This window comes from Spodoptera frugiperda, chromosome 14, assembly GCF_023101765.2.
Source record: "Spodoptera frugiperda isolate SF20-4 chromosome 14, AGI-APGP_CSIRO_Sfru_2.0, whole genome shotgun sequence".
In the NCBI taxonomy this organism is placed as follows: domain Eukaryota; kingdom Metazoa; phylum Arthropoda; class Insecta; order Lepidoptera; family Noctuidae; genus Spodoptera; species Spodoptera frugiperda.
The window spans coordinates 928,163-941,703 of NC_064225.1; the positions used below are offsets into that span (position 1 = coordinate 928,163).

Below are 13,541 nucleotides of genomic sequence, written 5' to 3' on the forward strand. Positions count from 1 at the left end.
GGGTTCAAGAGAGAGGTATTTCCGGACAATACGCGCCGTGTCCAGAAGTACTGCCTTCTGCATCAACCTTGATCCAACCGTGTAACGGTAGCCTACTCAGGTGTTGGTCGAGGCTTTTGGCTATGAGGCCGTTGGCAGATACGACTATCTATCGGCACCATGATTGCTGAATCTACATCCCACATGTCGACAACCTCATGAGCTAAATCAAGATATAGTGCAATTATTATTACTTACTACTTAAGAATGTACCATAAGGATGCTTCCACTAGAGATGTGCTATGTAGCTATGCTGCGAGGATATAATAGCTAAGCTGTGAAACTATGTGACCGTTTCCACTGATACTAAGTTATGTAGCGGTGCGAGTAAGATGTGCTATGAAGATGCGCCACCGCAAAATGGAATCCCAATCTTCCCAATCCCCGATTCCCCAACAACCCTTAAATTCCTAACCCCCAAAAGGTCGGCAACGTACTTGTAACGCCTCTGGTATTTTGGGTGTCCATAGGCGGCGGCGATTGCTTACCATCAGATGATTCCTCTGCTCGTTTAAAATACGCATCTAATGTTTTAAAATAATCTACAAGACGGACATTAAAATAAAAACTAGTCATCTACCCTATTATGCATTAGATTCAGTACTTAAATAACGTAACAACTTGAATTATGTCAAGTTATATGTCTGACCCAGTTTCATAAGTAATGTAAGTCAATCATTGGCCCGTAAGTAAACATTATGTACCTTTCATGTTGACTTAAGTCCCTACATAAGGTACCTATGGAAAGTACTTTAACCAATTTAGTTATGTACAATAGTTACGCTCTCGAAATACTCTCATTCAATTACTATACCGAATCGATCTGAAAACAGACCAAAAAATAACTAACGGAACTGGATCAAAATAACGAGTGTCACACTTTGTTTTCAACCCATTGCTCGTTTAACACTGAGCTACATATCAAACTTTCTAATCAAACGCGCAATGTAAATGAAACAACAAAACTAAACGCGACTTTTTTCTTTTCATACTAAGCACGGATTCGATGATATAACCGTCCAATTTACATTGACCTCTGAGTGTTAGAAAGTTGTTTTGTACAGAGTGTCAAGTGAATTTGGTTTGCTATATAGAACAAAATAAAAGATTTTTGCTCCACATAGACCCGTCATTAGTACGTCTGGTTCTGTACAAAAAATGTTTTAATGACGTCTGTGTATTTAATGAGAGTTTTTCGTGTTATTTTATTTTATTCAGGTTCCTACCTAGATATCTGTCTGGTTCGGTTTTAAAAAGGATTTTTTTGTTGGCTAAGGATTTATTTGTAGTCTTTTCCTCGAGATACTCGCGACTGTTGTTTTGGTAAATGTTTTGAGGAAAGTTCTTTTTTTCTTGTTTAGAAATGCTGTTGTTATCATCTTAATTGTAAGATATTTTTTATGAAATAGGTGGTAAACGAGCAGACGGGTCACCTGATGGTAAGCGATCAGCGCCGTCCATGGACACCCGCAACACTAGAGGAGTCACAGGTGCGTTGCCAGCCTTTTAAAAGGAGTACGCTCTTTTCTTGAAGATTTGAAGATGACTAATTTTAAACTACGTAAGTTTTTTTTATTTCTAGTGAAATTAAGTGCGGTAGAGCCATGCTTCGGCACGAATGGGCCTGCTCGACCGGAGTGATACCACGGCCTCACAGAAAACCGACATGAAATAACGCTTACGTTGTGTTTCCTTAATATGAGTGGGATTACCGAAAGCCCAATTACCCTCTTTTCCAATCTTCCCAATACTCGATTCCCTAATCACCCTAAAGGTCGGCAACACACTTGCTTACCTACCTTACTTACAATTTCAACTTCAAGACGCTTTGGACGTGAGACTCTTAACTTTCCTACGGGCCCCTAAAACAGTTGAGAGCTTCGCAGACCGAATACTCACCAGTCACCAGAGTATAAAACAGCAGCGCACTCTATTGTGTCATCACAGACACTTGTGAAACGCTCCGCGATACATCAAAATGTGCTCAGTAATTTTATATGTGAGTTTTTGTGACAATTTTTTTGTTCATACGTTACTTTAAGTGGCTTTTTTGTGTTCATTTTTGTAATGGTGATGGTTCTTTGGTTTTCGTGAGGAAATTAGGATGTAGGGATATATTGTAATATTTTTGTTATGTGACTGCCTCGTCGGTTGAGTGGTCCTAAGTGCAATGGCCGAATAAGGGGTCTCGAGTTCAATTCCTGGGTTGGACATTGGTGTATTATTAGTTTTTCGTTTTTTCTCAGTTATAGCCCGAAGGTTAATATAAAAAATAAGTACATAGTTTAAATAAGAAAACATCGCGTCACTTCTATCAAATTAAAGTGCTTTAAGTGTAATTTTTTTTTAAGAAAAGAACTAAAAAGTAAAATACGCGTCCGTGAATTAATTTCGAAGCCTAATGTTTTCTGTTTTACTGTTCAATTTGCGACCACTTCACTATGACATTTAAAATATTCTTTAATTAAAATCAAGCTTCAGTTCAAAGTGAATATTTCAGTTAGAAAAACTGTTAAATAATACAAACTTGATGCACAACATACAAACAATCTTGACCTCTTTGAAGTTGGTCCTTTAGGCGCATGAGCAAGATGGCAATAGCTACGACCAATAAGAGTGAAAGAGACAGAAACACTTGCACGATGTTCAGACCGGTCAAGTTATAATTGTCAGTAGTGTACGATGTATCTCATGTTCGCAGCTGTGCCCGCCACAGTTTTCAAAAAAGGAACGACAACGACTTAATAAATGCAATTTTTGAAGGGAAAATTTTACGCGGTTTTAAAAATGGCGGCGGATTTTTTAAATTGAATTAGTTTTGGTTGTTTTTTGAACGGATTAGACATGTTTTGGGTAAACAAATTTAGTTGGAAGGTGTTTTTAAACTAACTTTTAAGAAAATCTATACCAAAATAACAGTTGGCTATCCATATTTTGTACCGAAGGACCAAGACGAAGTAAATGTAAATGAAGTATACGCGCAAACATTTTAAAATTGTACTTTTCTAAAAAACCATTAGTAAACCGTTTTCTCAGAATATCGAATACAAAGTAAATAAATTATAAACATTCTTAAAATTAACTCTTACTTTAAAACAAAGGAGAAGGACCAAAAATAATTAATTAGATTCTAGCTAAAAAGTATCTTTACAAACAAGGCTATAAAATAAACAAAAAACTTGTTTATTTAATATCGTCACGCCTTTTCTCCCCGAAGGGATAGGCAGTTGTGCACATTATACAATTACACCAACTGTTGTAAGTTCCATGTTGTAAGTCCTGTCGTGAAGCCTATTGCCATATACTGGGCACATTGTCTGGCTCCGTGCTACTACTAAGAAATTTTCGAGAAACGAAAAAAGCCCAGCAAAACTTCGCCCGACTCGGGAATCGAACCTGAGACCGCTTGCCCGGTAGTTACACTTGCAACCATTCAGTCAACGAGGTAGTTACAGAAACAAACAATATCATAATTGATAGCTACAAAATACACAAGTTTGTCCACTTTTGGACTTTGGGTTTTCTCTAACTCTATCTTTGTCCAGTGGCTGTACCTATACTACACTGCTGTAACCACATCCACTACTGAACATAGGCCTCTCCCTTAATACAGCTTATCTACCTATACACAGCCATTTTATTTCTCTTTTCCGCTTCAGCAACAAAGACCTTTTTATATTTGCTCATATCATAAGATTAAAGACTAAAAACTGTTTTTATCTGCCATAAATAACTGGCGGGGGCTTGTTGCTCGCTCCATGTATCATCGCACGCCATTTCACGCATTTTATACTGGTTTCTCAGGATTGAAATATAGGGGGCGGTAGTGTGTGCTGTGCCGCCAGTTTGATACTGTTGAAGAGGGTTGTTTTGATGCAACGCCTATTGATAGGATTAAGATGGTTTAAATGCCTTTCTAAGACGGTTTTGTTTAATTGTCGCAAATAATATTGCTGGACTTGAAATTCTATTTAATACCAATGTGTCATTGATAATGTTAAAAAAATGGTCATACACCTTTATTTCTCTTTCTAGATTAATTCACATGGCTTTTAAAAAGACCCAAAATCCGCACAAAGGACGTTGCTTAATTTTCCGTTTTGTTATTTCTGAGTTTTGTCTTAAAAATATACCTATCTTCTAATAAACATTTTCATAGTAAAGTTACGGTTTAGTGTATTACACAGCGATTAATAAGAAAAACATATAATTCCCTAACCAAAAATGTCTCCACCGCGCGCGTCTCAAAGGACCATATCCCGTGTATCTCCCAGACTCAGTATATCAGCGGCAAGCTCCGAACAGCGCTAGATACACCTGATCTATCGCCACACTGTTCATTGCTTCTCACACACAGACTACAATATAGGTACCTACTTTATAAGTATAACAAAGTCAAAGTCAAAGTCAGTCCTCTGGTGTAGCGGGTGTCCAACTGTCCATGGGCGGCGCTGATCGCTTACCATCAGGTGACTCGTTTGCTCGTTTGCCTCCTATTCCATAAAAAAAATCGAAGAAATGTTCGTTAAAAAAAAATTCAAACTCCTGAGCTACGTCACATTTTGAGGATTTTTTTTTCAGACCTTAAGTTAGTTTCCGAATTATGTAATTTTTTCCTACCAGTCTTATTTTGTATTATTTTCCAAGTAGTCTTTATTTTGTCATCAGCTGATTTTATTTTATTGCTGATATAAAGACGTTTTGCGGTTTTGTACACTAATCTAAAATCTTCGCATTAGTACTAAGACTTTGTGACCTTCCAGTGCCGGCGTAAGGGCCACTGATACCCTGGGCGAAAATATTGTGGCGCCCACTTGAGGGAAGCAATATCAAGTGTTAGTTTTTTGCTGAAAAAATATGCATATGCACAGAGCGTAGAGCACAGTTCTGAGGGTTTGCACCAGGAGAGGCAAGAGACTCCAACTTCAGACCTTGGCGCCCCCCAGAATTTGTCGCCCTGGGCCATCGACCCATCACAAACCCCCCCCCTAACGTCGGCACTGTAACCTTCTTATCTTTAACTTTCTTCTCTATATTTACAGAATAATGGTTCCCAATAAACCATATTCTATAATGTCCTATCCCAATTTGTCGTCCCCCATTTAAACGACAATCTATTCTTTGTCCAGTAACAAAACTAAGTGTAGCATAAAGATATACGATTTGATACCTTCCTCTCAACGCCACACATTTCATTATTTATTGGCACTTAACGTCCTCATACGTAGTTTATTTTCTCAGCGCTACTATTCAGCTACATGGCTAGTTTTCTAAAGCTCTAAATTGTAAACTAGAATGATCTATGTATCGATTTGTACTGCTCGGGTAGATTTCGATTTTTCTCATCGTTCTTTTTCGTGTAACTCTTTTATATATGAAATGTGAGACTACTTAATGTGGATAGACTGAAGAATAACATAAGCTTTTTTACTGCCTCGTTGCATCGAGTGGATGCCAGGTAAGGAGTCTTGGGTTCGATTCCCGGGTCGGGCAAAGTAGTTCGGTTCTCAGTTTCACCAGTTATGTTATAAGTCTCATCAAGTCTCATGTGATGGTATCATATGATGATGTGATCATATCGGGTGCAATACGAGACACAGAACTATTTCTACTATCCAAAAACTGAAAAAACTGAATAGAAGTTAGTCTTTTGGCACAAATCCACATTTTATTTCACAAAAACAATAAAATGCTTTGTATTTACTTTTATTGCCATAACAGATCAAATTCAGCATAGACATTGTTTTCGGCAAAAACTAAAACATTTCTGCAATAACAGCTATACATAGCTGTTTGCAAATAGTAGGCAAAATTAAAAAAAAGTGCAATAAAAACAACTAAAAAGACAACGTATAAATATTATTCACTGCGAGTCAAACACCGTATGATAGTTCAACTTTACATGGCTTTTTTGTATCGTAAAAATGCGCGACTATTTTTTCATTTCACGTGTGACGCGTGTCAATTGCTAGTAAAATGTAACCTAGGCTTTGGCGCTGGAGTAAAAAATCAACCACTTTATAGTCTGTTTAAAAGAATATAACAATTGTTTATAGAAGACAAGATACATTTGATTAGGCTTCAATTAAAGGAAGTATTCAAATATAGACGTTATTTCACAGATAAATGGTCTCTTCGACTAACACAAAACCTCGTTAGAATAGAAGCATTTTTAGTTCAACTAGGAGAAGAAATTTTTTTCTTAACTCGCAAGTTATATAATTACTAGGAAACAGAACCAAAGCTAAAAATAATCCACACCTACATACAAAACCATCTATTAATAGACTCACTTGAAACCTGGTCCTTTTCGAGTACCGAAGGACCAAAATGAAACTACGTAGGAATATCATGTAACCTAACAATACATTTTCCTTTAGTAACTGATTGACGTACTAACCCACCAATATAGACAGTTATTTGATACCTTAATTGACGGGTTTTTACGTGGGAGTTACCTTCGTCACATCTAGCCTGAAGTCAGAAGTTTAGAACTTGATCGGTTGTCTTCATTTCACAGTCTCACGACTTCTTGGTACTGAACAAAGAAGTTATGTTTGCGTGATTATGTAAGGGGTTATGGGTTGAAGTTCATGTTCATTAGTTCTATCTTCACGTATCTATATATCTATATTGAATCGCGTGAGAGTGTTTCTAACCAAGTAGATTAGTTTAAACGACTATGTAACTTAATACTGAGAAAATACAAGAAAATATATTTAAAACTAGCTTAGTTCTGCCAGCAGCTTTGTCCGCGTTCCTGTGGAACAAAATATGTTATTCCAGGCGATAATCTATCCCTGTTCCAAATTTCATTTCAATCCCTTTAACATTTTTAACGTGAATTTGTAACAAATAAGCATACTAACTTTAGCATTTATAATATTAGTAGGAAAAAAGGTTCATGTTAATGTAATTTGACTTCATAATTTGCATACTGACTGGACAACAGTGACCTTCTGTCGCGGTTTCGACTCTCATAATAATAAAATTGTCCTCATAATAAGAAAATAACGCACGTCGAGCCTCCTGTAAGATGCGACTCAGCAACAAAACTGCTCAAAGTTCTGACACGCTTCTGTTCTCTTAACCAAACATAATATAACATCCTATTGTTATACCAAGAAACACTAAGATCTCCCAGAGTCCAGGAAATTCAACAGTTTAGTGAAGGAAGCCGCGAGTGCAGGTGAAAGACATTAATCATGCGACATCTGCATTGTTGCACGTGTCGTGTACAATGCGTTTACTTGTACATTATAATTGTTAGACATTGTATGGCGAGTAATTAGCGAGAGTACTGAAGACATGAGACGCGTGGTGACGGTAGAGTCCTACTTATATAATAAATGCGAAAGTAAATGTTTGTTTGTTTATTTGTCAGTCCTTCACGTCAAAACGGCTGAAGGGATCGAGATGAAGTTTGGAACAGGAATAGATTATGGTCTGGAATAACACATAGGCTATACTTTTTATTAAACGGGAATGCAAGTGAAGCCGCTCGTAGGAGCTAGTAGAATATATTGTATCCATTTTTCTTGAGGCTGAGTAGCAATATACTAGGGGACTATGTAATATTAGGCGATATTTGATAGAGGCTGAGGAGCAGCACACTTTATAAACCTGAACCTTCTATTCTCGAATTCATTTGCTATGGGTGGAGATTATGCCTTTTTATACAACTATGTTTACCTAAGGAAATGATAGTAAAATCAACCATAAATCTTTAACTTAAAGTCTAGATTGCATATGTATGGAAAAAATATACAAATGACAGCACATTATACCTTTTTTTAAAGCCACCTTCGCTTTTCGCTTCTCTGCAATATATCATAGCATAAAAAAATATCGTAAAACAGTCCTTACACCTTTAACTTAAAGTCTACCTTTCATTGCAGTGTATGAGCGCGTTGCTGGCCACCAGCTTCGCAGCGGAGATGCAGTGGACCCCATACAACAGCCTGCTGCAGCAGTACCAACAGGCATCCTCATCATTCCAGGAGGCAGCTCCTCAAAATGATCAACAGGTATGTTCATAAAAAGATTATAAAAAACTGCCTCGTTGGTCGAGTGGTCGCAAGTGCGACTGCCGGACAAAGGGTCTCAGGTTCGATTCCCGGGTCGGGCAAAGTACTACTGGGCTTTTTCGGATTTTCGAAAATTTCTCAGTGGTAGCACGGAGTCTGGAATTGTGTCCAGTATATGGCAATAGGCTCACCCCCTATTACATGGGACTTATAACACAAATGGTGAAAAGTACCCCTTCGGGGATAAAAGGCGTGACGTTGCTTTATAAAATATAAATTATCATAAAAATAGGATGATGGGATGGAAAAAGAAGAGCAATAAAGCATTTTTCACATAAGAGAGCCATGTTTCTGCACGAATGAGCGGGCTTGACCAGACTAATATTATAACACAGCCACACAGGGAATAGCTGTGAAATACCGCTTATGTTGTGTTTTGTCTAGTGAATGAGATTACCAGTGGCCCAACCCTCAATCATCAATGACAATGAATTAATGATCTTAAACGCACTTATAACTTTTCTAGTGTTGCGGATGACCACTGTTAATGAGCGATCTGTCTGCTCGCTTCCTCTTATTTCTCAAAAAATCAAAGCTAGACAAAGTGCACCTGTGACTCTTCTGGTGTGTCCATGGGCGGCGCTGATTGCTTAGCACCCATCAGGTGACTCGTTTGCTCGTTTGCCACCTATATTCCATACAAAAAATCCGACATTAATATGGTGTTACCGCTGTGGATATTTATTCAGCACCTTTACAAGCACAATAAAAAACAGATTTTAAACAACATCCGCAACACCCACTTCATTCAAAAACGTGTTAACATTCACAATAAAAATTACACCTAGATTGTTCTCGTCTCGTAAATAGAGACTTAAATAACACAATATTATACCGTAATACAGAACAACCACAGTTTTATCATTCCCTCGAAAATGAGGACGATATTATTAATCCTGTACTTCAGACGTTTGATGTTGCCACATAAAAAACAGGCTCTTTGTATACCGAACTTATATTAAAAAATTCAACGGTAATACATTTGGGGTGAGCTATTTATTTCCTAGCAACTTTGGTATTAGAGTGGTTATAGCGTCTGTGGTTCCGTCCCGACAAAGTTTTACATTGAATGACTGCCGTACTATTATAGTCAAAGTCAAAATCAAAATTATTTATTTCAAATAGACCGGGAAGGCACTTTTGAACGTCAAAGCAAATATTACAATATAAAGAAAGCAAAATGTCTGTCTGTCAGTTTGTCCTCTAGTGAAGCTATTTACTTGTTATAAATTGTATATTCCTATGGGGAAGGACAAGTAAGAAACTCCATAGGTTACTCTTTTTCAATCAGGTTCACAATACTTGGTTACTAGAAACCACCCCGTTCCTACTCATGCTTTTCGAGCCGGAGCCCCGTTAACCCGCTAAGTAGTCCGCAGAATATTTTATATACTTACTGTAGTTACTTTATAGGTGGGGAATATCGATTATTTACATACATACACCTTATATACCAATACTAAGTTAGATAGGTAATATTGTCCCTAAGAAAGTATTTCTAATAGAACCAGTCCACGGACCCCCAAATACTAAAAGTGTAACGTTATATTTTCTTTAACAGAAATATATAAAACGTCATAAAAGCATATTATATGTTTTCTCTTTCCTTATATCTTTTTTTATTATGTTTTCAAGACGCCGTCGTACGCATTGTTCACTGTTTTCATGGATTTTTATTGGAAACGCAGTAGTAACGGTTTTTTTATGTTTTGTTCATTAAGTGAGGTGGAACTCGTTATTTTATGGGCTCCTACAGAGGTAAATACCTCTATTAGTAGCGAAAAGGCTGTTTGAAATATTAAAGACGGGACTGTTTTGTAGTAGTTAAATGTAAGGTACAATGTTGGTCTTTGTGGTCGGAAGGACGAATTGTAATTCTCGCGCAACGTCAGGCCTTTTATCCCCGAAGGGGTAGGCAGAGGTGCACATTACGGCTTGTAATGCCGCTATACAATGTACACACACTTTTTCACCATTTGTGACACAACAGTCCCAGGTAATAGGGGGTGAGAAATATTCGAAATGCTGAAAAATGCCCAGTAATACTTTGGCCGACCCGGGAATCGAACCCGAGACCTCTTGTCGGCAGTCGATCAACGAGGCAAACTGGAATGTAATTCTCAGTTCATATTTGATTGGTGAATATGGACGTAATATTGAGATTTTGTATAACAAACATAATATAATAGGAAGCGCATGATCTTAGCCAATTACTGAATGAAATTGCATAAAAATGAGACCACAACACCTTTTCCTCATTCCAATCACCCAAACATTGTCAAAAATAAACAAAAAACTATTACAGACATTACATAAAGTATTATATATCACAAGTTATGCTCTAGTAACTAGATTTCCGAACGTAACCAACTGATTGGCTAACCGTTACATCAACTTACCGAACGAAAATAAAAACGTCAACGCAAAAAGTAAAACAGGCCACAGACTGCGCTAAAAGAAAAAAAAGACCACAGACTAAATAGCGGGCATGTCGTTGCGCGGGAAACGTTTGCTTTTTTTTTAGTCTGACGCTGTTATTAAATTGTCGAGAAACCGATTCTGTGGAGAATTTTGCCGTTAAAAGTGAACGGTTCAATCTCTTGTTCTGTTTACATATTGAAGTTAAACAGCATCGTCACGCCTTTTATCCCCGAAGGGGTAGGCAAAGGTGCCCATTACGGCAGGTAATGCCGCTATACAATGTAAAGCTTTGCATGCGGAAGTTAAATAGAAATGAAATATATGACTATTGGGTACGGGTTTTAAAAAGAGAAAGGAAAGGAATATGTGCTGCAGATTAGATAAATCAAATACATTTTAATGATTTTATACCCCTTTTCAGAATCTAATAGCAATCGAACACTAGACTTAAGTTTTGGTATTCATAATACAAAACCAATTTCTAATCTTTCACGGGTCTATTTGCCCTTCTAGATTTTCTGGTACCTAGTCTAGTTTTATTCTATTATACGATTAAATGAGTATTAGAAAAAAAATGTTTGAACTAACCAGTAGGCAGGCACGTACTTAATTCCATTTCAATCAATGAAAGCAAACTGAGAGATATAATTGGAAAGTTGGAAAAAAGATTTTGTTTCTTAGAACTGTTTAAACACATAAGTGTATCGTGTCACACTTACAACCGCACTCAGATACATTTAATGATTACTTAAGTATTAGTATAAACAATTGACTGAGTTAACTGACCATTAAATAACTCTAAGTACGGCGGTTGAACTATTTGCTGACAAAAAAACTAAATTCACTTTTTCTTTATTTGCAGTTCCAAGCCAGTGACTATTCCGGCGGGTATGACTTCGGAGGCAGCAGTGGAGGCCATGATGGCGGAGACTTTGGCGGCCACGACTTCGGCGGACACGACCTCAAGTCCCACGTCTACCCAGTACACCAACACGTGGAAGAAGAGAACCCTGAACCCATCAAGCACTACAAAGAAGTTGTAGTCCCTCTGCCTAAGAACGTAGAGTTCAAAATCAATCAGCCAGTGATCATCCCTGTGCCGCACCCAATCCCGATCCAGGTTCCCGTACCGAAGGCCGTAGTGATCCCCATCATCAAAGAAGTCTCTATCCCCGTCGAGAAGTCCGTGCCTTACCCAGTGGAGAAGGTTGTTCATGTACCAAAAGTTAAAGAAGTGCCTTTTGAAGTGGTGAAACATATCTTGGTTCCAGTTGAAAAGCCGGTGCCTTTCAAGGTGCCCGTTTATGAAACTATCATCCATACTAAGAAGGGACAGCACAAGATTTAAATGAAGATTGAAGAGAAACACGCCTTCGGATGTGCAAAGGACCACTAAAAGTCTTCTAAAAGAATATTTGCTACAGAAAATTTCGCCTCATATTTCTAGTTTCCAACCAATGTGACGTAATATCTCATTGGTCCTTCTGTCCGCAATTGCAAAATTGGTCCTTTGTCTCCAAGGAATAAGAGAGACTGTCAAAATTTTCCGATAACTGTCCAGTTTAATTCTTTAGAACATTTGGGCATATCATACTTTTTAGCTTTTCTATGAAATATCCTATTCTTTTACAAAAGTTTCGAAGGAAAAGCAACTCTATTGTTGTTTACATAAAGGCCAGAGTTTTCCGTGATCTAATGGAAAACAAATATGAATTTGTACGTTTGTTGTTAAAATATTGAAGTTTTATATTTCAACCTGCCGCCTTGTTATGTTGTTGTATTGTTGTTGTACTGTTGTTGTATGTTGTTGTATGGGTGACTGTGTGCATGTGTTGTAAATATTACGTTGTTATTTAGTTCTAAGGTGTAATAAAGAATTTGATAATGATTTTTATTTTTGTTGTTTTAATTATTTATTATACGCAACGTCTTTTATCCGCAAAGGGGTAGGCAGAGGTGCTCATTACGGCACGTAATGCCGCTATACAATGTATACCCACTTTTCACCATTCGTGTTATAAGTACCATATTATAGGGGCCTACTTGCCTTATACTGGGCACAATTCTAGACTCCGTGCTACTACTGAGAAACTCGAAAATCCGAAAAAAATCCTAGTAGTTCTTTGCCCGACCCGGGAATCGAACCCGAGACCCCTTGTCCAGCAATCGTACTTTCAATCACTCGACCAACGAGATAGTAAAGTTATTATAAATAGTTAGGTACAAATTCCAACGTGAAGTAATCTAAACAAGATAAACGACATTTTCATATATTATTCCACACTCAAAGGACCAACATTACGGTCCATTAACCACTATAGAACTTGTGAAGAATGTGAATAGGTATTATTCCATATCAGTAAACTACCTCTACTTGAAGACAACAGTTTTATTTTACACTAAGGTATATAGCTATTTTACGCATTGTGACAAATATTCAAAGGAGAATTTTTATTGCAGAGCAGAAAAGCCTGGATTTTTCTTAACCACTATGAGAATAGAGACTGAATTATATTAAAGTGTTTAAAATTGGAAAATCTATTTAAAAGAGCATTGACTGTACATCAGAGGGAGGGCGGGGTAGTAAAGGTTTTTTGGAAATATCTCAGGGATAAGCTCACATTATACAGAGTGATTTTGAATTCGACGTATTCCTCTCGGGAGGTGATAATACAACTAATTTTCTACAGAGAATATGTCGAATTCAAAGTCACCTTGTATATGTATGCCTCTGAAAACCCCTTTGGAGGCTAATAAGGCATATCATTATGTGGAGAAGCAATACTTCTAAACAATTCGTTGCAGTAAGTTGTAGTTCTGTGTTTTGTTATTATAATTTTCGCAGGCGCTTGTCAGAAATAATAAGTAAATAATTATCCTCATCACAGTTACTTTAAACTAAAGATCTTTACTTAAGTTTACGAATAAAATATAATTATATTTTATTTTACAAATCATCTTATTAACCACATACTTAATTTTCTTCATGGACAC

General features: G+C 37.2%; 1 protein-coding gene across 1 annotated transcript; it reads left to right on the forward strand.

Moving 5' to 3' along the window:
• The first annotated feature begins 1,901 nt into the window (after window positions 1–1,901).
• On the forward strand, window positions 1,902–12,441 carry LOC118279282 (uncharacterized). The gene is made up of 3 exons (XM_035598927.2): window positions 1,902–2,038; window positions 7,938–8,066; window positions 11,410–12,441. The coding sequence occupies exons 1-3, from the start codon at window positions 2,018–2,020 to the stop codon at window positions 11,893–11,895; spliced, it is 636 nt and encodes a 211-aa protein (XP_035454820.2). The 5' UTR covers window positions 1,902–2,017; the 3' UTR covers window positions 11,896–12,441.
• The last annotated feature ends 1,100 nt before the right edge of the window (window positions 12,442–13,541 follow it).